We start from the raw sequence: 27,425 nt of genomic DNA on the forward strand, positions 1-27,425 counted from the left end.
CTCATGGGTTCTTAGGACTGCTATGTACCACCACTCAGTGTCTTAAAAATACCTCCTCACTGCTTCCCACTCAGCAGGGCATAAGAGAGCTCTGGTGCCTTGGAGAGAAGTGTTACATAATTACCATTCTTTGGGTTGAGAGGAGCATAATCCAGTATTAGAGTTACATATTTGTATAAGTCAGTGGGCAGATCTTCCTCTTCCCTTTCCTCAGTCTCTAGAATATTTATAGAATATTCAACTTCAAAGAAACAGAATAGGTTGGAGGAAATTTACCTACGCCCTTGTTACCATGTACATCTTTTGCCTCCTTTAATAATTGTTAGTGTGCAAGTCCAGGGAACACATTGCCTACAGTGTAAGAAGCATCACAGGGCTCATTTCAGATTTGTAGATGTTCTGAGATTCCACCTGGGAGAATTAGGCTATTACACATTCATCACGGGTTGCCAATATGAAATATATACTGAAGTGTTTATTATTGTATACATTTTGTTGCAAGTATTAAGCTCCAAATCTAATTTAGAGTAATGGGGATTTGTACTCACATTTCAGTTATAATCTCTGTACTAGACTTTACAGATTTAGTTAAAATAATTCAGAATTCATTGTACCAACTAAAGGCATCATTGAGCATTAATAGGTAATGAAGAGGTAAGCAAACTGTTAGCTCTTGATGGCCATTTTGATGAAATGGTTATCAAACTACAGTTTTCTTCAACCAAAAGGGGGAAAGGAACTCACATTTATTTACCACGTGCTTTGATTACATACATCACAATTGTGATTTTATTATCACAACAATTCTGTCACTAAGTATAACCATGCTCAGTGAGGCTGAGAGGATAAGCACCTTCTCTTCTCTGGAGAGCTGGTGGGGGGCAGAGCTGCAATTTGAACCCTGTTCTGTGTTATCTTTTTGATAGCATGTGTCTTCACATTTATTAGTAGGAAATGAAAATAGATTCTATCACACAGGAGTATGTAGTTCTAATCATTTTATCTTTAAAAAAAAGACTGTATTTATACATTTATACATCACTTTTGTCCTCTAAATTTTAATGTACATGTTCACAGTATTTGCTGTATTAAGTAATTGATTACTCCTAATGAAATTTGACAATTTCTACAAGAAGTGAAAATAAATTACCTTTTTGTTTTCTGTGAAATATCTATCTTATCTTATTTTTGTAAAGAACCATAAACAGAAACCAGATCATTAGGAAATAATCTGGCTGTAGTGTTCTTCTTGTGGAAATGAAAACAACAACAAAAAGGCTTTAAAAAAAGAATAAAGTAAAATCTTTACATTGGAGTTTTTAAAGTGAGACCTACTGGTTTTGAACTCAGCGGTGGTTTTGCGAAGGATGAGTTTCATTGGTTTTGAAAATTTATATTAGGTCGTGTACACTGGGACCTCTTCATTTGTAAATGACCTTGTCCACTTATCCTAGTACACTCTAGTGTATATGTAATATTTTTACATTTGAAAGGCATTGCAGAAATCAAGTAGGCCAGTCCTTTTATGTTCAGATGAGGAAGCAGAAGTCCAGGGGGTGTTGGGTAGCTCACCAAGGTCTTGTAAATGGAAAGCCCTCCAATTTCCTGACTCATGGTGTGGTGCTCATCTTGCTTCCCAAGTCACAGTGTCTGTCACACTTCCTCACCTCTGCATTTTTAATCACCTAACAAGTGTAAATATAACTAAAGCTGACAAATCCTAATTTGACCTATTTTAACAAAGACATTAATAAAGCATTAACAAAGACATTAATAAAGCAACAAGAGCTAGAGTGGCATTCTGGGATGAGAGCAGGCTTTTGAGACATAGCTAAGATTCAATTTTGGCTCAACTAGCTGCTACATGTCCTTGGGCAAATTGCATCATTTGTGCTTTGCTTTCCTAATCTACAAGATGGGGAAACTGAACCTGTCCCTTATATTATTGGGAGAATTGAAGATATGATGCATGTGAATTACCCATAGCAGATATTCCAGAGAAAATAGCTAGTGGAAAGAATTGCGGTTCTGTTCTTTCTAAATTTTCAAGCCACATGGTGGCACTTATGAATACTAGTAGGAATCATTAAGCATTTGTCTGCAACAGGTCTCCATTCCTTTTAGCAACTAGGATTGGTTTTTGTAAGATAGGTAGAGAGGTAGAAAGGAATCAAGTCATCTCATTACATCCAGAAAGTTTATTCCATGTCCTTGGTCTCCTCTACGGAATGCTATATTCATTAGGTTAGAACATGAAGATGTGACTTGGAAACCATGGCCACCCCTTCCGAGTGTCATATGTGTTCATCAACACAAGGCAGAAGTGAGGGTTGGCTTTTTTTCTTCCCTGTGGTGAGAGACAGATGCCCTGTCCCTGTGTTTTCTTACTTGAAATTTCACAATTAAAGAGGGAAAGAAGCCACTTCGAGAACATAATACAGTAGTTTGAAGCAGGTTGTAATTTTGTTTTTGTTTATGGAAGGTCTCTCCCTAAACACTCCCGTCATGATCATTGAAGGTGAAGAGGAAGATGAAGTGCGAAAGGGCAGACTCACTGCTCATCCCTGTCCTCTCCACTTTGGCGAACACCCACTTTCATCACCTCGTACTCCTGCATCCCCTCCTACCCTGCATCCCCTCCTATTGGTGCTCAGATATGTGCTGGCCTCTTCATTCCAGCTTCCTGTGTTCCACAGAGACTGTTGGTTTCCAGATCCAGAAAAATCCCATTTTCTATAAGCCCTGATTTTGAATTACAGTGAATAAAACTTTAAAAAAGATAACACCAGGACTCCCCCTACCCTATTTTTTCCCTAAGGAAAGAGAACACTCCATCCTCTGCTATTGCTGTCTTAGGGACCAACCCCCCTTAGAAAATACCACTTTTGCCTTGTTCTCAGAGGCTTGGGACCCACACATCCTCACATTTCACAGAAGCTTTCTAGAAAAAGAACTTCAAGGTTTTTCCAACAAATGTCTGTCAAAACCTCACCACCCACTCATATGAGTGTGCTGCATCCTGTTTTAGAGATATAAATGGAAAACTACTGTTTCTCTCTGCACTATACCCACAGAATTATTTTGACACCAGACATTGGGGTTCTTCTCACGCTGACCAATTCTGCAACTCCATTTGGTCATACAGTTCTATTCTGACACCATCTACCTAGAGCTAGTGTCAGTTCCCACAAGTAAAGAGCTCAGCCCCAAAAGACTGCCCCCACTTTGGATACCAGTGCCAAAGAGGCTGAGCCTCTCTAGTGCTTCTGACTCACCCCCCCCCCATTGGTTTGATAATTTGCTAGAAGGGCTCACAGAACTCAAAGAAATACTTATTTAATGTTTACTGGGTTATTAAAAAGGATATGACTCAGGAACAGCTACGTGGAAGGACTACATAGGGCAAGTTATAGGAAAGGAGCCTCCAGAATGAATTTCTATTGTTTCAAGCCATCCAGTTTATGATACCTTGTTACAATAACCCTAGGAAACTGATACAGACAGTAATAAAATATTTATTTCAAACTGCTCCTAAATCTCTGCAACATCACTTTGGGGGTCTTCATAGGTTCAACTATACAGTTTAACCCACATTGCTCTTTTAGCCTCCCCTGACATAACATTCATTTAGAAGAACATTAAGACAGAGAGTATGAAGGGCAATACCATGCATCTTCTTCAGGAGTGATTCTGTCAGCAGTGGTTCTATACAGCAGCTAAGGTTTATTTCCTGGCTTTCCAAAGGACAGCTTGGGTACTAGAGAATGAGAATGTAACAAGTTGCAGGAGGAGAAGGGGCTTAGAGGTTCCATGTCCTAATAGGAAATAATATCACTAGTATCACTTGTAACTTCTCAGGTCCCAGTAAGGGATATGGCCAGTTACAAGATTCACTACACTTAGAGAAGTCTAGAACTAAGGTTTGCCACCAGGCATTGATAAACCTTATTCATAATCCACCCAGGGTATCAATCAGCAGTGAAGTTTACCATAAGCAGTATTATATGGTAATACACCTTCATCGGGTCTCCAGGGCAGCAGAACTGAAGAGTTACTTAGAGGCATTTTTATTCAGGGAAGGAGAAAGGATGTTAACATTTTATTCCTAGTCTTTTGACCCTAGACTAGAAACTTATTTCCCTTAAGTCAATATTACAGCTCCTTCAGGTTTAATCCACAGACATAGGGGTCATGGGACAGAGAGAGAGAAGGTAAGAATATAGAATTTTCTGAACTCTGCTTGTGCCTCCCTTTCCTCTCTTACCAACTCTGTTCCTTTTACCTAGATGGGGTTGTCTTGTCCTTGGGCTTAGTGTCATATGAGAGACATTAGATTTTATGTCTAAATCCATAAACTCTAAAAACTTTCATCTTGTCCATGATAATCTGGGAAAGCTATGTTCATTTAATTACAGTATAACTCTTGGTTAACCTGCGTTCCATATAACAAAGAATTTATCATGTTGGTGATAGGAAATACTCAGTATTTCCTCAAATGCCAAGCACATGCCAGATACTTTAAAAATATAATTTCTAACCTCATAATAACCTAGCAAGGTAGCTTTGATTTTCTCCATTTTATAGAAGAGGAATTTTTTTTCAGTTCTGTGTCACATTTATTCTAATGCAATATTCAAAGCCCCGGGGATATATCCATAAATGAAGCAGACCAAGACCTTGACCTCATCGAGCCTCTAGTCTAGTCAGAAGAGATTGGCAGAGAGTAAATATCCAGTGTCACATGGTGGCGACAAGCACATAGGACTGTCTCCTGTTTTGAGTGATATAGGAACCCATGAAAGAGTTTTGAGGAGAAGAGTGACCCAATCTGACTTACACTGAAAGGGATTCATATACAGAATAGATTATAGGGGGCAATAGTGAAAGCAGGGAGACCAGTATGAGCCTATTTTAAGAGCCCAAGTGAGAGGTGATGCGGTCTCTGACCAGAATGACAAGTGCTCTGATTCTGGATATGTTTTGAATGCAGGGCTGACAGACTTTACTGGCAGATTAGATGTGAGGTTTGGGACAAAGAGAGACATCAAAGAGGACTATAAGGTTTGGGGCCTGACCAAGTAGAAGAATGGGTGGAATTGGATTCACTAATATAGGGAATACTGTAGAGTTTAGCTTGAGCATGTTAAACTTGAAATGTGTAAACATCTTCATAGAGTTAAGTAGATACTAGAATATATGAGCCTGTAACACAGTGGAAAGGTCTGGGCTGGAGAGAGAAATTCAAGAATCATAAGCTTCCTAACTCAGCTGATTGTCCAGTCCAGTAAGAGGTGGGACTCCATTGCCCAAGTGTGCTTGTTTTTATCTTCAGAGTACTCTTAGGGGGACATGTTTTATGGTCTCACCTCCTAGATATTCTAAATCAAGTAAGACAAAGGTGGAGTCCTCAAATCTGTTTTTTAAATGTTTTCTTTTAAGACACATAGATCAATGGAATAGAATAGACAGCCCAGGAATAAACCCATACATATATATTCAATTAATCTATGACAAAGGAGGCAACAATATTCAATGAAAGAAAGGAAGATGGTGTCTTCAACAAATGGTGCTGGGAAAATGGGACAGATAATTGCAAAAGAATGAAACTGGACCACTTTCTTTTTTTTTTTTTCTTTTTTTAAAGATCTTAGTAATTTATTTGTGAGAGAAACAGAGAGAGGGAGAGACACAGGCAGAGGGAGAAGCAGGCTCCATGCAGGGAGCCTGACATGGGACTCGATCCCAGGACTCCAGGATCACGCCCTGGGCTGAAGGCGGCGCTAAACTGCTGAACCCCCGGGCTGCCCTGGACCACTTTCTTACATCATGCACAAAAATAAACTAAAAATGGATTAAAGACCTAAGACATAAAACTGGAAGAAAACATAGGCAGTAATTTATTTGACATTGGCCATGGAAACATTTTCCTAGATAGGTCTCCTTGGGCAAAGAAAAAAAAAGCAAAGTTAAACTATCAGGATGACAGCAAAATAAAAACTTTTGCAGCGCAATAGAAACCATCAGCAAAACAGTAAGGCAGCCTACTTAATGAGACAAGAAATTTACAAATGATAATCTAAAAAAGAGTTAATATCCAAAATATATACTACTCAACACCAAAGAAACAAATAATCCAATAAAAAATGGGCAGAGGACCTGAATACACATTTTTCCAGAGAAGATATACAGATGATCAACATACACACAAAAAGATGTTCAACATTAGTAATCATCAGGGAAATGCAAAGCAAAACCACAGTGAGATATCACCCTACACCTGTCAGAATGGCTAATATAAAAAAGACAAGAAATAACCACTTTGTTGGTGAGGATGTGGAGAAATAGAAATCCTTGTTCACAGTTGGTAAGGAATGCAAATTGGTGCAGCCACTGTGGAAAACAGTTTGAGGATACCTCAAAAAATCCGAAAGAGAATTACCATATGGGCATCAACCTAGAGCAAACAGAAACACTAATTGAAAAAGATATATGTAGCCCTATGTTTATTGCAGCATTATTTACAATAGCCAAATTATGCAAGAAATTCATGTGTCTGTCAATAGAAGAGTAGATAAAGAAGTGGTATACACACACATACATACAATGGAATATTAATAAAAAAAAAAAAGAGAGATTGTCATTGGCAACAACATGGGATAGACCTCGAGGGTATAATGCTAAGTGAAGTAAGTCAGAGAAAGACAAGTACCATGTAATTCAATCATACGTGAAATTTAAGAAACAAAACAAATGAACAAACAAACGAAAAAGACAAAAAACAGACTCTTAGCGAACAGCCTGGTGGTTTCCAGAGGGGAGGTGGGTGGAGAGGTGGGTTAAATAGGTGAAGAGGATTAAGAGTGTATTTACCAGGATGATCCCTGAGTAATGTATAGAATTGTTGAATCATACAGAATGCTTGAAATTAATATAGCACTGCATCTTAATTATACTTCAATAAAAAAAGGAACTGACTTAAGGAACTTTGGAAAATATGGTTTTGATTGGGAATGTAAAACCAAAGATGAATAAAAAAATGTGCAAAACAAAAACCCAAACCAACCAAATAAAAAGTTTTTAAAGTAATTTTGATATATACCAGATTGACAGCCACTGGTTAAAGCAGTTTTATTTATTTATTTTTAGAGATTTATTTATTTAATTTAGAGTGAGAGAGAGAGGGAGACTATGTGCACACGAGCAAGTGCAGGGAGGGGTAGAGGGGGAGGGAGAAAGAATCTCAAGCAGACTCCACACTGAGCATGGAGACTGACATGGAGCTCCACACAGAGCTCAGTCTCAGAACCCTGGAGATCACAACCTGAGCTGAAACCAAGAGTCAGACACTTAACCAACTGCACCACGCAGGGGCCTCTGGTAAAGGCCTTTAGAAGAGGATTTTTTTTTTCTTTTAGCCTGTGGAGGCATGGGGGTTTCCACCTGCAGCTTTTACTCCTAGAAGATAATTTGGTGGAGTTGGAAAGAGAATGGGCTTTGGAATTGCTCAGATCTGAATCTGAATCCTGCATTTGTTTTGTAGTAACTTGGAACTTGAACAGATTTTTCAGTTCCCTGAGCCTCTACAATCCTCAATTTATGAATTTATCCCATTCTTCTCCACAGCCAGACCATGGGGTGGTTGTTGTGAAGATTAAGTTTAAATTGTTTATGAAAAGCTTCTGCTTTATAGTCTACACTAATTAAAGGCTAATTCCCACTTCCCAAATATAAAACCACTGGAAGAAAAGGAAAACTTAGGCAGAATTTGTTTCATCTTGATTTAGGGAAAAATGTTCTTCCCCTTCATACTGTTAACTAATGGCTTAGCTTTCAAGATTCCAAATGTTATATACCAAACAAGCTACCTCTCTTTACTAATTTGAGTTCAAGACCCATCTGTTTAGTGCAGCCTTGTGGATATGCTGTTAGACTTTGTATTTGTGGAAATTGAAGCACTGCAATATTTCCTCTCCAATATCTCCTCTTCCTCCTGTGTTCTTTGATAGGTGTCTTCACTTACCCAAGTGTTCAGTCTAGAAACTGCAGGGCTTCTCAATCTTGGTTGCATGTTACAATCACCTAGGTGACTTTCAGAACTATCAATGACCAGACCCCATACCAATTACATCAGAAACATGGGAGTATGACAAGGGTTTCAGTGTTTCCTTCCTGAACTATAATATAGAAATTGAACATGAAAAGAAGTACAGTGTTCAGAATGTAAGTGTGTAGTAATGAGTTGCTACAAACTGACAGTCCTATGTAAAGGTACCTAGTTCAAGAAACTGAACATTACTGATATTCCAGAAAGCCCTGTTCCAGAAACAAACTGCCTTGACTTCTAACACCATGCAGTTTTGTTTGTTTTAGAACTTTAAATAGAATCATAGATCATGTACTCTTTTGATCTCACTTCTTTTTCTCTGCTTTGTGTTTGTTGTTGAATGCAGGGGTCAGTTCCTCCATTCTCATTGCTGCATAGCATTCCCTTGAGAGAATATGGCAGGATTTGTCTATTTCCTCATGGATACATATTTAGGTAACATTTTCTGGCTATTTGAAATAGCCCATTTTGTACACATCTTTTACACATGTACATACTCCTGGTGGATATATGCCTACAAGTGGAATTGCTGGGGAACAGATGTTCAGCTTTGGTAAACACTGCCCAGTTGTTTTCTGAAATGTTCTATCAATTTGCTCTACCACCAGCAGTATTTGAGAGTTCAGATAGTTCTATACTCTCTGAACACTTGTATTTTCTGGATTTCTTTTTCTTCTTTAACCATTCTTATGGGTAGGTTTCAATGCAATTTTGTTTGCACTGCCAAAATTACAAATGAAATTAGCCCCTTTCAAATGCTTATTAGATATTTGGATATCTTCTTTTGTGAAGTGTCTGAATCTCTTGCCCATTTTTTAAAGTGGGTTATCGTTGTCATTATGGTTTATGGGAAGTTTTTAAAATATATATTCTGGATATACATTCTACTTTAAATCACTTTGTTGGTTTCCTTTTAACACTTTCTAATGATTTCCTTGGAAAGAAAGAACAATTTTAACATAGTTCAATTTATAATACTTTCCTTTATTGATAAGTGCTTTAAGAAATCTTTGCATACTCTACGGGTCATGAGTATCTTCTCCTGTACCATTCATTTTCTAAAAGTTGGAGTGTATTTCCTTCCATAGTTAGATATGCAATCCACCTGGAATTGATTTTTAGGTATAGTGTGAGGTAGAGTCAGTGTTTTTCCTTATGGAATCTAGTTGACCCAGTATCAATTTTGGAAGAATCAATAGGTTCTAAAGCTCCCCAGATAATTCCAACATAGCCAAACATTGCCCTAACATCCCAGCTGCCTCTCTTTGTCCTCACATTTAGTCAGTCACCTGCTACCATCAAAGAAGTCTAAAATTCATCTCTTTTTCTCTCTTCTTTTTTCTTAGGACTCATTCACTACATTATTCTCATAATTAGTCTCCCTACCTCTAGTGTCTTCCCACTTTGGGAAAGACCCCTTTCCATTTCCTACTTTTCCTAATAGATGTTAAGATCTTTCTCCCAAGCCAAACCTGATTTAATCTGAAACAAAGCCCTTTTAAAGGTCTGTATCTGAAATAACTAATATCTAAAAAACCTTTAACAGGAGACATTGTCTACAAAATAAAATCCAGGCACCTTAACATAAAACTAAGTGCCCTTCACCATCTGGCTCCAACTTTGTGGTCTCTTCACCTAAGCCACAGACTTTTTGAAGTTTCCAGATACACCGGACATTTTCATGTGCATTTGCTTGTGGTCTCAAGGGGGCTAGAATGACCTTTCCTACCCTGCCTGTACAGCTTACTTTTTTGGGAAACCTAGCTCAGGTATCACTCATTTCATGAGCCTTCCTGGCCTTACTATTCTAGATGGAATTCACTGCTTTTCACTGTGATGTGAATACATTAGGATCTTACTCACAGCATGGCCCCCATCTGCCTCATGTCACAGTGAGTGGAGTGCTCTCTGACTCTCTAAATAGACAAGAAGCTCATTGAGAGCAGAGGCTGCACCTTGCTTCTCTTAGTGTCTCCCTAGCATAGTCTCTTTCACCTAGTGGGTGCTTAATAAATACCCACTGTTATTGTTATGTTCGTTCGTTTTATCACAAAGGCCTTTAAAAGCAGATTTTTGGCAAATACTAATTCAATCAAGCAGTGCAAATCCAGAATTTTTCTATATTAGGGAATACATAATTGTTTCTGGTATAACCTATTTATTGACTTTTACTAAATTAACCTTTTGTATCCCCTTTAGCTAGGTCTTACTTTTTAGCTTAGGAACTAGGAACGCTCTTTGTCAGGAAAAAGAGAGCCCATATTCTGATCCTGGGGATTGTGTGATCAGTTTCTTGTCATTTTCATATAAATCGGTTTTTCATGACAAAATTTTGAGATGAATTACTACCCAAGAGTCAGCATTAGTAAGAAAAAAACTAAAGTAGCATTCCACCCTTATGCACTTGAAGAAATGGAATCAAGAGAAATGAAAAGCCTTGGTAGCCTCAGAAATCTTAAAATCTAGTCTGTGTAAGGGGAACACCAGCCAGATTGCCATCAGCATGACTCGCTCTCCCAAATCATCCTGTCAGATCACAGTTAGCATGTAATTAGATCTTATCAGCAGGCTCTAGCTCCATTTCAGAGCACACTAGGAGGTTGTGGTGCCTTTGAATAGGGAAATCTTTTCCTAAGGATTAGAACAAATAACATATGCAAAAGAATGGAATTAAAAAAATAAAATGTTTAAATAGAGACATTTGCCCCACAGTTAAAAATTAAGCATGTGCTGTATGCTTGGCCATATGCTAGAATTCAGTAGGACTTGCATCAGGAAACAGTCATGCAGAAAAGAGAAAATATCATGAGATATGATCAATGTATATACAGGGCACAGTAGAGTCATAAAATGAGGGAAGGGATCACTTATACTAGGAGGCAGTACAGGTAAAGGGTGACTGAGAAAGACTGTTAAAAAAAAAAGAGTGGGGGGTTTTATGTTAGGTAAGTGGACAGAGAGAAGGAAGGCCATTCCAAGAAGAGGAACATTCCATTTTAGTAACTTGAAGAAACTGTCAGAAGTTTCCTATGTCTGAAGGCCAGGGTATGCTTTCTTTGAGATCAGAGTTTTCTATCTAATAAGAATCACCTTAAATATAGGAACTTGGAAGAGTTTTAAGGATCTCTAGTTGTCTCCATGTTTTCCAACTTTTTGTGGATGAACCTGAGACTCAGAGAGGTTAGATAATTCATAACATAAGTACTAGCAAACCTCTGGGCATATCTGGTGCTCATAGAAATAGCTGACATTTATTGAAAGTTTATCCTGTGCCAGCATTGTGACATACATTATGTTATTTAATCCTTACATCAACCTAACCCAATGAGCAGGGACGTACCATTTTACAGATGAGGACGCTGAGAGCCAAAATTGCCCAGCATGAAATAGAGCCAGGATTTGTACTCAGAAAGTCTCCAAAGTCTTTGTCTTAATCCTCTGTTAAGCTAGCTCTCCTTTCTATTCTTTCCAAAATTAGCAGCTAACTCCTACCTAGTTACTCTCTTACGTCTGATTCTAAAAACACAGTTTTGCAGAATTGAAATATTTACAGCCAGTTTTATTGGCTTGTTTCCAGGGTTCTGTCCAGGAGAGATCATGATTTTTTGAGTTGAGATATGAGACCATAATGGATCGTATCATTCAGGGTTCAATCAGGGAAGTAAAGTCATTGTGAATATCATGGAATAAGAGATTTATTATAGGAGTTTAGAGCATGTACAGTTATGGGAAGATCTGGGTAAATAAAGGCCAAAAGAGTGGAGTTGAAGGACCAGAGAAAGGTCACTGACCAGCCCTGACTCAGGTGAACGAACTTAGAAAGGAATCTGAAAGGTGGGCAGGTAGAGCTGCTGAAGTAGAGCTGCAAAAGCTATGGAAGGCAATAGAAGGTTGTTGGCCCTACAAATGGAACCCATTAGTAGCTCTGCATTAGTTTGTTACCTCCTCTATACAGTGACAGCCTCCAGAATGTTATGATTACTGCTTCCCCTTCCCCTCCCAAGTCTTGCACAGCCTCACATTCTACTAATTCTAAGTGTGAAACATGGGGGGAAGGGATTCTGGGAAATGTAGTTCCCCATACAATCAAGCAGTCTGTAGAGCACTCCAGCACTCATGCTCAGAAGAAGGAAACATGGAAGGGGGAATAAAAGAAAGGAGTACTTTCCCCTTCTCCAGTGCCCGCTGTGTGTCTGTCTGTATTACTCATTTGCTGTTTATCATTGAATATAAATAACAGCTTTATGAATGCTTATTTTTCAGGATCATGCAGCCAGCAAGATTTTGAGCCTGGATTTTTTACCTATTTTGTCTGAGCCAAAGCCAATGTTTATTTTAATGTACTGTGCTGATTTCTGTGAAAGATAAGACTTAAAGGCTTTCTTATTTATTTGGATTAAAAATTTAAAAATTTAAAAACAAAGACTTAGAAGTAGTGAATTTTCTGAGTTTTCCCAGTGGTTATCACAGGAGGCCAAAAAAACCCAGCCTTTTTATGGAGCACAAAACAATGGGACCCCTTTTTTGGGAAACAGCCTTTTATGGTCATCCTAATTTTACTTCTTTTTTTTTTTTTTTTATTATTATTGGTGTTCAATTTACTAACATACAGAATAACACCCAGTGCCCGTCAGCCATTCACTCCCACCCCCCGCCCTCCTCCCCTTCTACCACCCCTAGTTCGTTTCCCAGAGTTAGCAGTCTTTACGTTCTGTCTCCCTTTCTGATATTTCCCACACATTTCTTCTCCCTTCCCTTATTTTCCCTTTCACTATTATTTATATTCCCCAAATGAATGAGAACATATAATGTTTGTCCTTCTCCGACTGACTTACTTCACTCAGCATAATACCCTCCAGTTCCATCCACGTTGAAGCAAATGGTGGGTATTTGTCATTTCTAATAGCTGAGTAATATTCCATTGTATACATAAACCACATCTTCTTTATCCATTCATCTTTCGTTGGACACCGAGGCTCCTTCCACAGTTTGGCTATCGTGGCCATTGCTGCTAGAAACATCGGGGTGCAGGTGTCCCGGCGTTTCACTGCATTTGTATCTTTGGGGTAAATCCCCAACAGTGCAATTGCTGGGTCGTAGGGCAGGTCTATTTTTAACTGTTTGAGGAACCTCCACACAGTTTTCCAGAGTGGCTGCACCAGTTCACAGTCCCACCAACAGTGTAAGAGGGTTCCCTTTTCTCCGCATCCTCTCCAACATTTGTTGTTTCCTGCCTTGTTAATTTTCCCCATTCTCACTGGTGTGAGGTGGTATCTCATTGTAGTTTTCATTTGTATTTCCCTGATGGCAAGTGATGCAGAGCATTTTCTCATATGCATGTTGGCCATGTCTATGTCCTCCTCTGTGAGATTTCTCTTCATGTCTTTTGCCCATTTCATGATTGGATTGTTTGTTTCTTTGGTGTTGAGTTTAATAAGTTCTTTATAGATCTTGGAAACTAGCCCTTTATCTGATATGTCATTTGCAAATATCTTCTCCCATTCTGTAGGTTGTCTTTGAGTTTTGTTGACTGTATCCTTTGCTGTGCAAAAGCTTCTTATCTTGATGAAGTCCCAATAGTTCATTTTTGCTTTTGTTTCTTTTGCCTTCGTGGATGTATCTTGCAAGAAGTTACTATGGCCGAGTTCAAAAAGGGTGTTGCCTGTGTTCTTCTCTAGGATTTTGATGGAATCTTGTCTCACATTTAGATCTTTCATCCATTTTGAGTTTATCTTTGTGTATGGTGAAAGAGAGTGGTCTAGTTTCATTCTTCTGCATGTGGATGTCCAATTTTCCCAGCACCATTTATTGAAGAGACTGTCTTTCTTCCAGTGGATAGTCTTTCCTCCTTTATCGAATATTAGTTGCCCATAAAGTTCAGGGTCCACTTCTGGATTCTCTATTCTGTTCCACTGATCTATGTGTCTGTTTTTGTGCCAGTACCACACTGTCTTGATGACCACAGCTTTGTAGTACAACCTGAAATCTTGCATTGTGATGCCCCCAGATATGGTTTTCTTTTTTAAAATTCCCCTGGCTATTCGGGGTCTTTTCTGATTCCACACAAATCTTAAAATAATTTGTTCTAACTCTCTGAAGAAAGTCCATGGTATTTTGATAGGGATTGCATTAAACGTGTATATTGCCCTGGGTAACATTGACATTTTCACAATATTAATTCTGCCAATCCATGAGCATGGAATATTTTTCCATCTCTTTGTGTCTTCCTCAATTTCTTTCAGAAGTGTTCTATAGTTTTGAGGGTATAGATCGTTTACATCTTTGGTGAGGTTTATTCCTAGGTATCTTATGCTTTTGGGTGCAATTGTAAATGGGATTGACTCCTTAATTTCTCTTTCTTCAGTCTCATTGTTAGTGTATAGAAATGCCACTGACTTCTGGGCATTGATTTTGTATCCTGCCACGCTACCGAATTGCTGTATGAGTTCTAGCAATCTTGGGGTGGAGACTTTTGGGTTTTCTATGTAGAGTATCATGTCATCGGCGAAGAGGGAGAGTTTGACTTCTTCTTTGCCAATTTGAATGCCTTTAATGTCTTTTTGTTGTCTGATTGCTGAGGCTAGGACTTCCAGTACTATGTTGAACAGCAGTGGTGAGAGTGGACATCCCTGTCTTGTTCCTGATCTTAGGGGAAAGGCTCCTAGTGCTTCCCCATTGAGAATGATATTTGCTGTGGGCTTTTCATAGATGGCTTTTAAGATGTCGAGGAATGTTCCCTCTATCCCTACACTCTGAAGAGTTTTGATCAGGAATGGATGCTGTATTTTGTCAAATGCTTTCTCTGCATCCAATGAGAGGATCATATGGTTCTTGGTTTTTCTCTTGCTGATATGATGAATCACATTGATTGTTTTACGGGTGTTGAACCAGCCTTGTGTCCCAGGGATAAATCCTACTTGGTCATGGTGAATAATTTTCTTAATGTACTGTTGGATCCTATTGGCCAGTATCTTGTTGAGAATTTTTGCATCCATGTTCATCAGGGATATTGGTCTGTAATTCTCCTTTTTGGCGGGGTCTTTGTCTGGCTTTGGAATTAAGGTGATGCTGGCTTCATAGAACGAATTTGGAAGTACTCCATCTCTTTCTATCTTTCCAAACAGCTTTAGGAGAATAGGTATGGTTTCTTCTTTAAACGTTTGATAAAATTCCCCTGGGAAGCCAACTGGCCCTGGACTCTTGTGTCTTGGGAGGTTTTTGATGACTGCTTCAATTTCCTCCCTGGTTATTGGCCTGTTAAGGTTTTCTATTTCTTCTGTTCCAGTTTTGGTAGTTTGTGGCTTTCCAGGAATGCGTCCATTTCTTCCAAATTGCCTAATTTATTGGCGTATAGCTGTTCATAATATGTTTTTAAAATCGTTTGTATTTCCTTGGTGTTGGTAGTGATCTCTCCTTTCTCATTCATGATTTTATTAATTTGAGTCTTCTCTCTCTTCTTTTTAATAAGGTTGGCTAATGGTTTATCTATCTTGTTAATTCTTTCAAAGAACCAACTCCTGGTTTTGTTGATCTGTTCCACAGTTCTTCTGGTCTCGATTTCGTTGAGTTCTGCTCGAATCTTTATTAACTCCCTTCTTCTCTTGGGTGTAGGATCTATTTGCTGTTTTTTCTCTAGCTCCTTTATGTGTAAGGTGAGCTTTTGTATTTGAGTTCTTTCCTGTTTTTGAATGGATGCTTGTATTGCGATGTATTTCCCCCTTAGGACTGCTTTTGCTGCATCCCAAAGATTTTGAACGGTTGTATCTTCATTCTCATTAGTTTCCATGAATCTTTTTAATTCTTCCTTAATTTCCTGGTTGACCCTTTTATCTTTTAGCAGGATGGTCCTTAACCTCCACGTGTTTGAGGTCCTTCCAAACTTCTTGTTGTGATTTAGTTCTAATTTCAAGGCATTATGGTCTGAGAATATGCAGGGGACAATCCCAATCTTTTGGTATCGGTTCAGACCCGATTTGTGACCCAATATGTGGTCTATTCTGGAGAAAGTTCCATGTGCACTTGAGAAGAATGTGTATTCAGTTGAGTTTGGATGTAAAGTTCTGTAGATATCTGTGAAATCCATCTGGTCCAGTGTATCATTTAAAGCTCTCGTTTCTTTGGAGATGTTTTGCTTAGAAGACCTATCGAGTATAGAAAGAGCTAGATTGAAGTCACCAAGTATAAGTGTATTAATATCTAAGTATTTCTTCACTTTGGTTAATAATTGATTTATATATTTGGTAGCTCCCACATTCGGAGCATATATATTGAGGATTGTTAAGTCCTCTTGTTGAATAGATCCTTTAAGTATGATATAGTGTCCCTCTTCATCTCTCACTACAGTCTTTGGGGTAAATTATAGTTTATCTGATATAAGGATGGCTACCCCTGCTTTCTTTTGAGGACCATTCGAATGGTAAATTGTTCTCCAACCTTTTATTTTCAGGCTGTAGGTGTCCTTCTGTCTAAAATGAGTCTCTTGTAGACAGCAAATAGATGGGTCCTGCTTTTTTATCCAGTCTGAAACCCTGCGCCTTTTGATGGGGTCATTAAGCCCGTTCACATTCAGAGTTACTATTGAGAGATATGAGTTTAGTGTCATCATGATATCTATTCAGTCTTTGTTTTTGTGGACTATTCCACTGAACTTCTTCTTAAAGGGGAATTTTAAGAGTCCCCCTTAAAATTTCTTGCAGAGCTGGTTTGGAGGTCACATATTCTTTTAGTTGCTGCCTGTCTTGGAAGCTCTTTATCTCTCCTTCCATTTTGAATGAGAGCCTTGCTGGATAAAGTATTCTTGGTTGCATGTTCTTCTCCTTTAGGACCCTGAATATATCCTGCCAGCCCTTTCTGGCCTGCCAGGTCTCTGTGGAGAGGTCTGCTGTTACCCTAATACTCCTCCCCATAAAAGTCAGGGATTTCTTGTCTCTTGCTGCTTTAAGGATCTTCTCCTTATCTTTGGAATTTGCAAGCTTCACAATTAAATGTCGAGGTGTTGAACGGTTTTTATTGATTTTAGGGGGGGATCTCTCTATTTCCTGGATCTGAATGCCTGTTTCCCTTCCCAGATTAGGAAAGTTTTCAGCTAGAATTTGTTCAAATACATATTCTGGCCCTCTGTCCCTTTCGGCGCCCTCGGGAACCCCAATTAAACGTAGGTTTTTCTTCCTCAGGCTGTCGTTTATTTCCCTTAATCTATCTTCATGGTCTTTTAATTGTTTGTCTCTTTTTTCCTCAGTTTCCCTCTTTGCTATCAACTTGTCTTCTAGGTCACTCACTCGTTCTTCCACCTCGTTAACCCTCGTCGTTAGGACTTCTAGTTTGGATTGCATCTCATTCAATTGATTTTTAATTTCTGCCTGATTAGCTCTAAATTCTGCAGTCATGAAGTCTCTTGAGTCCTTTATGCTTTTTTCTAGAGCCACCAGTAGCTGTATAATAGTGCTTCTGAATTGGCTTTCTGACATTGAATTGTAATCCAGATTTTGTAACTCTGTGGGAGAGAGGACTGTTTCTGATTCTTTCTTTTGAGGTGAGGTTTTCCTTCTAGTCATTTTGCTCAGTGCAGAGTGGCCAAAAGCAAATTGTATTGGGAAAAAGAGAAAAAGAGAGGAGAGAAAGAAGGAGAGAAAAGAGAAAGAGAAGAAAAAAAAAAGGGAAGAAAAAGAGAAAAAAAAACGGAAAAAAAAGAAGAAAAAGAGAAAGAAAAAGAAAGGAGAAAAAAAGGTGGGGGAAGGAAACAAATCAAAAAGCAAAACAAAACAAAAACAAAACAAAACAAAACAAAACAAAACAAAACAAAACAAACAAAAAAAAAAAGAACCACCGGGGAGTATCTTCTGATTCTGTGTTCTTTAAGACCCTTGGCTTCTCCTGGAAGTTGTCAGTCTAGCTGATCTTCTGGGGGAGGGGCCTGTTGTGCTGATTTTCAGGTGTTAGCAGTTGGGGGAGCTGCTCTGCTCCTGCCTGGTGCAGGGCTCGGTGGGGGTTGTTTACCCCGTGAGGCCGCAGGAGGAACAACCCCAGTGGCGGGGCAGCTCTGGAGCCCTGGATTCAGCTCCGGCAGGAACTCCGAGTTCTCCGTCTGCAGGGCCTGGAGGCTCCGGGGCGGGGCCGCTGATCTGCTCAGCTGGGGCAGGAGCGTCCTTGCTGTCCTGGGCCCTCCCGGCCTCTGCCTGTCCCGGGGGAGGTGGGATCCTGGTCTGTGTCCCGGAGCCCTGTGCTCCAGGGCCTGCGCTGGTGGATTCGCGCTCCCGGGCCGTGCAACCCCCTCCGCAGAGCCGCCGCCCGAGCCCCTCCGAGCTGCTCCGGGTCCCGCCGCGCTGCAGCCCTTAGGGAGCTCGGCGCACTCTCCTGGGCGCGCAGTTGCTCTGTTACTGTCCCCGGGAGCCCGAGGGCATCCTCGCCCTCCTGGGTCCTGCTCCAACTCCCTGCGAGCCCCTTTCCCCCCGGAAGGTCGGTGCAGCTCCTGCTCCTCCGGGACGGGGCTCTCCTGTCCTGGGGACACTCGCCCCGGCCTCAGCCCGGCTCCTCGCGGGCCCCTCCCCCTTGGAGGCCTTTGTTCCTTTATTTCTTTTTCCCCGTCTTCCTACCTTGATAGAAGCGCGAACTCTTCTCACTGTTGCATTCCAGCTGGTCTCTCTTTAAATCTCAGGCCGAATTCATAGATTTTCAGGATAATTTGAAGGTTTTCTAGGTAGTTTGGTGGAGACAGGTGATTTGGAGACCCTACTCTTCCGCCATCTTGCTCCCTAATTTTACTTCTTGCTGTTTAAAGTTGACTAAATATATTTGCTTCCAGAAATCAACTGGGTATGGATTCATCAAGACCTTTTCTTTGATGGCTTTCTGATGGCATTTTACTTCTTAACCTGTATAAACTTTTCTTTTCCTGTCCAGTTCTCCTTAAACCAATTAACAAATAAAACTTTTTGGTTGAAAGATCCTTGAGGTTAGAACAGTGCCCAGATTGTTAAGATACCATGAGTATTACTAATCCAGTTCAGCCACTAAATTAGATGTCCTAAGTGAGAAGGAAGTGGGAAGTATTTTAAATTTAGGTTTTTTATACGGGAAGTAATACTTGTATATATTATACACAATCAAAGAATTTTACAAAGCTTTTTACAAAACAAACAAACAAAAAACACAACAGTGCCCTTGGAGTTGCATTCTTTCCCCCATTTCCCGGAACAACATTTTCAAGATGCTTTTGCCTCTTTCTTTGATTTTTCTTCTGATCTTGAAATAACATGCTTATATTGCTCCCTGCTTGGTTTTCCAGTTTTAAGTGTTTTCTATTTGATTTCCAATTTGGAAGATGAGAATTGTTTGCTCTTTTCTAATCTTCCCATTTTCTCACATCCTTTCCTTCCCTCATTACCAATATGTTTATGGCATAATTTCTGTTAGATTAATATTCAGCATATATGTTTTATGCTCTTGTAGACTTGTACAGAGCTGAGACATACAGAATGATATGATTATATTTCCTTTCTTGTACAACATTTTTGTTTTTCCTGGAGTTAATAATTTTTTAATTTTTCATTTTCTTCACTTTTTGTGTACCATTCACTAATTCTTCCCAAACCTTCTGCCATGCACATGAATTTTCTCTCATTACATTGAAACATGTCAGGTATTTATTGTCTTTGAGATATCTCTATACTGCATTCTAGATTGGTTATTGTCTTAGTTTGAGTTCCCCCAGAAGGAATCCATGAGGCAAGGATTTGAGCACAAGTGGTTGATTTGGGAAGTGATTCCAGGAAACCTCAAGGGAAGTAGGTTAGAGAGGAAACCAATGAGGAGAGAATTATAAAGCAAGGTATATTGGTGGATAACTCTACCCTGATCTCATGGGGGATTATGCTGAACATATAGCTCCCTTGTCGTCGTGGCTTCTTGTGCTAAATGTACCTGGTTATGATGTGTAATATCAGCTACAGTTGCCCTCAGAGTATGATAATACAATGACGATCTTGAGATCTCTTTTTGTCATCATTTTTATGTCTTTCGTTACATTGGACGCTTTTTTTTTAGATCCTATACTTGTCCCTTTTCTTGATTTACACCTTCATTTTGGTGGAATGCCCCTTTAGTTTAGGAAGAAAAATCATCAGAAACCTTCCCTGTGTGTTTGAAAATGTCATTATTCTATCTTCATGCTTCATTTAATAATTTGAATATAGAATTATATATTATTTTCTCTAAGAAATTTGGAGTCATTGAACAAGTGTTTTCTGAGGAAATTTCTCATGTTGTTCATGATATTCTTATGTTCAGTGACCTTCTAATCCTTGATATTTGTGTATAACCTGTTTTTTCCTCTCTGAAAGATTTTAGGAACTTCTCTTTGTTCCCAGTGAAATTTCATAGTAATGGTCCTCCATGTGGACCTGTTTATCCATTGTACTGGGCATTGAGTGGATCCTTTCATTTTGGAAATGCACATTCATCAGTTCTGAGAAATTTTCTTCAACTTCTAAAAAGAATTTCTTCCTCTTCTATGTGTTTTCTTTTTGGAACTTTTCATTATATTCAGCCACCAGATCTCCTGTACTAATCTTGATTTTATGCTTGCTTTCTGATTTTCTACCTCTTTTTAAAACTCTATCCAACTTTTGGGGGCCTCTGCCTCAATTTTATGCTTCTAATGGCCTTCTAATTTTAAATTTTACTTAAATTCATATATCAAATTAACTTATACTTTAATTTCTAAGAGTTATTCTTTTTTTGATTTCATGTACAAAGTGTCTTAGACACATGAGAACATTAATGATAGTTTTTTTTCCCCTCCTTGAACTGTTTGTTTCCTAAAATGCCTAGTTTTGGCTTTGTCATGTTATAAGCCTTTTTCAAAATCTAGTGACAGTCTCTTTTTCCACTTAAGTGTAGGGCAGTAAAACTGTGTGGGGGTTAGTGGAGGCTTATAAACTGTAATGCATTCTTTCTAGAGCGATCAGCCTGGAGTTGTTGTATTCGGTGCTTATAGCTATCAGTGCCTGTAGGTCTCTTCTGGATTGATTGTATTCCCCAAAAAAGAATCTTCTAGTCCCCTACCTTCTGGGGACTGGGGCAGCTAACCTAGCTGCCACTTCTCTGGGGGACAAGTAGGGGAAGTGGGTGCAAGAATCTCACAGTTCACTATGTGGGCTGGCCCTAATGGCCTGCTTTTAATATGGAATCCCACCTTAAGCAGGGTGGGTTATCTACTCTTCTCTCCTAAAAAATCTTTTCTTTTCAACAAAAGAAGTTTTCTAGTTCCCGTTCTTTGTTATGCTTCAAAAGACTAATGGGCACATGAGCCAGAGAACATGAGCAGATTCTACTTAGGGAAACCATTGCCATGATATTCTACTAGTTTTCAAGATAATCTGTTCGTTCATTTATTCTTCCTTCAGTGGACATGTGCTAAAATCCATTGTGTGTACAACTTTATGCTAACCCTGTTTGGGATATGCACAGATCAGTATGCCAGGGCCCTGCTCTCCTGGTCCAGGGGAGGGGTTGCTTTGGGCACAACTTGAGTTAGGATAGCAAAGCTGGAACAGTAAAGGGAGGGGTGTAGCCTGAGAGACTATAAAAATTTCTGAGAAAAGTAAAGCTGTAGAAAGGAAAAGAAGATAGTTTGAAGGAGAAGAGACCAAATTATATGAATTCTAATGTCGAAAATATCTATTTTACAGGCTTATTCTGTTTCTTAAAATACAGCTTTAAAAAAATCATTTAAAAACAATTCCATTACACTTTAAGATGATGAATTCAGAGGTCTGATGATTGTTTTCAAGAGCACAGAAGTTTTACTAAGATTCTCAATCAATATTTAATGAGTTTGTGAATGAATTTAAAAGCCAGCCTCTTCATTATATAAAGAATAATATGTGGATTAATAGACGTTTTAGATGATTTGAAGAAATAGATAAACTAATAGGTATGGTTTTCTTGCCCCTTCTCATGAAAATGTAGAATATATCCAAGATGTTCTCAAATAATTAGTTGAAGAATAAAGCTTTCTATAATTAACCAGCATTGAAAATGATGGCAGTGAAAGTCAGCCACAGTATAGTAAGCTATTCCAATTACTTCTGGTAATTACTTACCACAAGATGACTTTTAATAGAATCAAAATATAAGCACAGATCAATACCAACTTCTGTAAAAAGAAGTAAGTCTTTAGAGTGTAAAATAGCCAAAACAAGATTGAAAGGGGTTAACCACCATGTGTGTTTTCAGTACTCTGTATTTCTGTGGTCTCTAGTTAACTTCTTTCCTTCTATTCCTTCTGTAATTATTACTGCTTCAGGTTTGCTTAATTCACTTTTATTTGTGCCTTTCTTAGTTCTTTTCTGTGCTCCCCCAGAACCTTGCGCAAATTAGCTATCATTGCATTTATGTTTGTTGCCACTGTCTATTTATCTGATATTTCAGTATACTATGAGCACACTGAGAAAGGGACTGTGTATTTCTTGGATCTCTGATAGGTATTATTTTAGAAAAGGCTTTGAAAATATGCTCTCATAATATTCCCTCAAAAATATGTGACCATGTGGCCTTTTCAATATTTGAGGTTTAACATGTATTATATATACTTTTCTCTAAAAAGCAGAGTAAAGAAAATGTGAATTATATATGTTTCTTCAGTTACCACCAGGCTTTGCATATACTGTTAGCCCAGAGAACTGCTACTCACTATGTGATTCTGAGCTTGAAGACATTTCCCTCCAGAACTCTCCTTTGCAATGCCCCATGCCCACAGACTGGGATGGGCTATACCTTCTGTAACTTGCTATATATAATCCCCCAGCATAGCTCTGAGTTTATCTACTTCACTCTGCTTTTAAAATAGTTGCCACCCTTAGTTCACTGTGAACATCCTGAAGGCAGCACCATAGCTGCCTTGTTCATTATATCTCTGGAGCAGGGCTGGAAGGGGTCCTCTCATGATAACTTTCCTCATCTCCAGTTTCAATCTTGGAAACCCAAATTTAAATAAAGGTCTGTTTGTGATGTTTGGAAATGTTAAATTACTGTGTTGTACATCTGAAACTGATATAACACTGTATGTTAACTAACTGACCTAAATTAAAAACACACAAAACAGGGATACCTGGGTGGCTCAGTGGTTGAGTGTCTTTGGCCCAGGGCATGATAATGGAGTCCCAGGATTGAGTCCCACATTGGACTCCCTGCATGGAGCCTGCTTCTCTCTCTGCCTGTGTATCTGCCTCTCTCTCTCTCCCTCTCTCTCTCTCTCGTCTCTCATGAATAAATAAATAAAATCTTTAAGAAACAACAAGAAAAACCCCACACAAAACAAAATATAAAGAGTATTTTAAGCCCCCAAATCCCACCTTGCCTCAGCTCAATCGATAGCTGCTGTGTTTATTTTACCCTAGCATATATCTGGGGTTTTATTTTCTAGAGATGTCACTGCACTGAAGGATACCAGGCATATACCCTAGCCCTAACCCTAATCCTCACCTTAACCCCAATCCTAAAATTGAGGTTACCTAACCCCTAGCCCCTAACCTAACTCGTAACACTAACCCTCTGCAGGATACCAGGCACATGTCCTCACCCTGGCCCTAACTCTAACTCTAGATAAGAGGAAAAAGAAAAATGAAGGGGTGTGTGTGTATATATATGCAATAGAATATTATTGAGCCATAAAAAAGAATGAAATCTTACCATTTGCAGTGACGTGTATGAAGCTAGAGTATTATGCAAAGCAAAATAAGTCAGAGAAAGACAAATACCACGTGATTTCACTCCTATGTGGAATTTAAGAAACAAAACAAATGAGCAAAGTGGGGGAAATAAGAAACAGATTCTTAACTATAGAGAACTGATGGTTACCGGAGGGGCAGGGATTAGGAGGGTGGAGGGATGGGTGAAGTAGGTATTGGAGATTAAGGAGGACACTTCTGATGAGCACCAGGTATTACAGGAAACAGTTGAATCACTATATTGTATACTTGAAACTAATATAACACTAGTTAACTAACTGGAATTTAAAACTTAAAAAAAAAAAAGCCTATTTGAAACAAATGTTCAAGATTAAAATATCAGCCACTGGATGCTGGAACTGCCTTTGGCTGTGATTCTGTCAGGGTTTCCATGCCGGTGGGGTCCTGGGCACAGCCCTAGCTGATGTACAATACCAACCCTAATAATGAACCGGAGGAAACCTAGTATCTGAGCACCAAGAAGATCTCCTTCATGGTGTTAGAAAAACCTTTCTTCCATTAAAACTAAAATTGCTTTCTAGACATCTCCTTTTTAAAAAACAAATGGAGACGCCTGAGTGGCTCAGCGATTGAGCATCTGCCTTTGGCTCAGGGTGTGATCCTAGAGTCCTTGGATCGAGTCCCACATCATGGTTCCTGGGTGTAGCCTGCTTCTCCCTCTGCCTGTGTCTCTGCCTCTCTCTCTCTCTCTCTCTCTGTCTCTCATGAATAAATAAATCTTTTTTTAAAAAATAAATAGAAAACAAATGCAAAAAAGAAATTGAAGTGCTGTCTCTGTGGTGATAAAATTAATTCTCAGAAGCCATTATGTGCTAAGAAGTGACTAAGCCTTTTTAATGAACACAGTATTTCTGTTCTTCGGGGGTCTGTTTACCATCAGAATCTCAGTTGAGCAGTGATTTTGATAATAGGAGTGCAAGTGAAACTTGCCATAGGGCTCACATTGCAAGAATTAACAAGTTCCACTTCTGTCCATAGAATTCCTAGAATTGATATATAAAACTGGAATCCTAAGACGTGGAGAATATGTAATGCAGTAGTTCTCCAAATGCTTTCCACAGAGGTAATGCAAGGGCCACTGCACTAAAGAGAGAACCAAAAAGGTACACAGGAAGATGGGGAAGAGCACGGGAAGGTGGGATCTCCTGCCAGGGGAGCTTTGCCTTTTCTCTTAATTCCTCATAAGATATTGAGAGAAAGGGCACGTTTAGTGATTTTAAGAGACCAACCTCCACATTCTATAGCTGAAGACATCGAAGCTAGGAAGGTGAAGATGTAATTATCTCTTCCTGAGCTGGTTTATGAACTGGTTAGAACCCGACTCTCCATCTAGCTCTGTCTCTACTGTCTTGCATTGCCTGCTGTGAAAGTGTTCACTCTCTTTGCCTCCAGCTTCCAGAGCTAAACTCAGCATGATCAACACCATGTCGAAAATCCGCGGCCAGGAGAAAGGACCAGGCTATCCGCAGGCAGAAGCACTGTTGGCAGAGGCCATGCTCAAGTTCGGAAGAGAGCTTGGAGATGATTGCAACTTCGGTAATGAGTGCTTTCTCACACTTCAGTTCTTTCATTTGTCCATAGAGATTTCATGCCAGTGAGACACTCCACAGGAGATTACTCAAACTGTTTTATATTTTGATTCTCAATTTTAATGTTTTAGATACATGGGCCAAAAATTTATCTTCAGAGTCATTTCCTCATTTTTAGTGTGATTTGTCATAGGAGTTTTGTTTCTTTTCTTTTCCCCTGATGCAATACCAGTCTTTACGGTAGCCGGTGGACATTTCCAGATGCCTGGAAACTTACTGTGCAGTGTGTCTGGCCTAATTAAGTGTTGGGGCAGAGGGAACAGTCAGGGTGATGTGACGCCCTGTCCCATGAGCTTTCTCTTAGATCTCTGCCTTTGTGTGTATGATCCCCAGTTCTCCTGCCTCCAGTGCATTCCTTCAGTCCTCTCTCTGACACTCAGTCACTATACTAAAGACCTTTGTTTTTACTCCTTCGTGATGAGAGGTCTCAGATAATGACCACCCTTCCTGTTTGAATACTGGTATTTGCTTCTACAAATGCATTGGCCTTAAACACATTTCCTATTAGGGAAAGCGAGTACTGGCAAGGGAGGGCAGGGAGCTTCCCCAATTGCCTTTTAAAGGAAAAGCAAAAATTTATGTTCAGTTGCTTAATAAGGGATACCATCCCCCTGGTAGTTATACTATATGAACTGTCTTCAGTGGAAAATACACTGTTTTCTGGAAGGCATTCTATATCACCTGTCCTCTTGGCTGTTCTTCACAAGACCAGCAGTAGTCCCCGGATTCTCACTTGTGGTGGCCCTAGAACTGCAAATACATTTCACCTTTGTGCTTTAACATGCAAGAGACTCATTCTTCCCTTTCAGGCCCAGCACTTGGTGAGGTGGGGGAGGCCATGCGAGAGCTCTCAGAGGTGAAAGACTCTCTGGACATGGAAGTGAAGCAGAACTTCATTGACCCCCTTCAGAACCTTCATGACAAAGATTTGAGAGAGATTCAGGTATTTGCACTGGTCCTTTGGGAAGTCAGCGGTTTGTACAGATGGAGGTGCCATTTTTCCCTCAGAAAATATTTTCTTAAGCTTATCTTGTGCAATGAGGTTTGAATTGCAAAACAACCAACAAGATAAATTGAGAGAAACCAGAAATGCAATACTTTTGCCCCACTATTATGACTGTGCCTCTTATGAATATTATTACATTTGACTTCTCTACATTCAGTTTCAGACTATCAAGCTTTTTTTTCTTCATAAAAATAGTATCTTTCCCTGATACTGTGCAATTTTATTAATTATGGCTTTCAGGGCTGATTTCACCCTCTGAAATGCTAGCTGTTTCAGTTGTTAGCTTAGGTAAATAGTTATACTATCACTCTATAAACATATGTTTTCATATTTTTATAATAATTGTTAGGACTGAATAAGAATAACCAACTATTCTTTTTCTAAAACATGTAGAGCTGTTCCAAATAAAGTTCATCTGGCTTTATCTCCAACTAGGTGTGTAATGTTTTCTCATTCATTCCTTCAACAAGATCTCCTAGAGATCCCCTAGATCTCTTTATTCTAGTATGAGTCTCCACCCTATCCCTTGCTCAAGATTGAAGTAGTAAGTGACAGACTCACTGTAAATCTGCAATATTAACCCTGGCTTGAATACTCTACCCTACAGCTGACTGCAAATTCAGATGTGTTACAAGACTATCCCATCCATGGAACAAACATTTAACTTGGGTCAAGACATGGATAGGAGGCAGAGTGTACAGTGAGATGGAAGGTCTAGGATATTTTTCTTCCTCTTTTCCTTTTCATTTCTTCACCACTCCCAACTCTGTTTTCATTTCTTTCCATACACACCCAAGATTGGGGAAATCTAGTGTTTCCTCCCATTCGTTAGTAATGGAATACTGCAGCCCTTAGTAATAAGATAATTTGTAGCTTTGGGAAACTACTTTCCTGCTTTGTGGCTAGAGGTTTTGGACAGAGAGGCTGTGTGGCCAGGCAGTGAGGAGGATACAAGAGGGACTGAAGACCACTGTGGG

General features: G+C 39.3%; 1 protein-coding gene across 2 annotated transcripts in view; it reads left to right on the forward strand.

Moving 5' to 3' along the window:
• SH3GL2 (SH3 domain containing GRB2 like 2, endophilin A1) overlaps positions 1–27,425 on the forward strand; it is a 218,794-nt gene that overhangs the window by 178,895 nt on the left and 12,474 nt on the right. For both annotated transcript variants that reach the window (XM_077912088.1, XM_077912087.1), the window contains exons 4-5: positions 25,246–25,389; positions 26,252–26,385. In XM_077912088.1, the coding sequence (XP_077768214.1) occupies positions 25,246–25,389; positions 26,252–26,385 (278 nt within the window). The remainder of the gene's footprint in view (positions 1–25,245; positions 25,390–26,251; positions 26,386–27,425) is intronic.

Source organism: Canis aureus, chromosome 10, assembly GCF_053574225.1.
Source record: "Canis aureus isolate CA01 chromosome 10, VMU_Caureus_v.1.0, whole genome shotgun sequence".
NCBI lineage: Eukaryota > Metazoa > Chordata > Mammalia > Carnivora > Canidae > Canis > Canis aureus.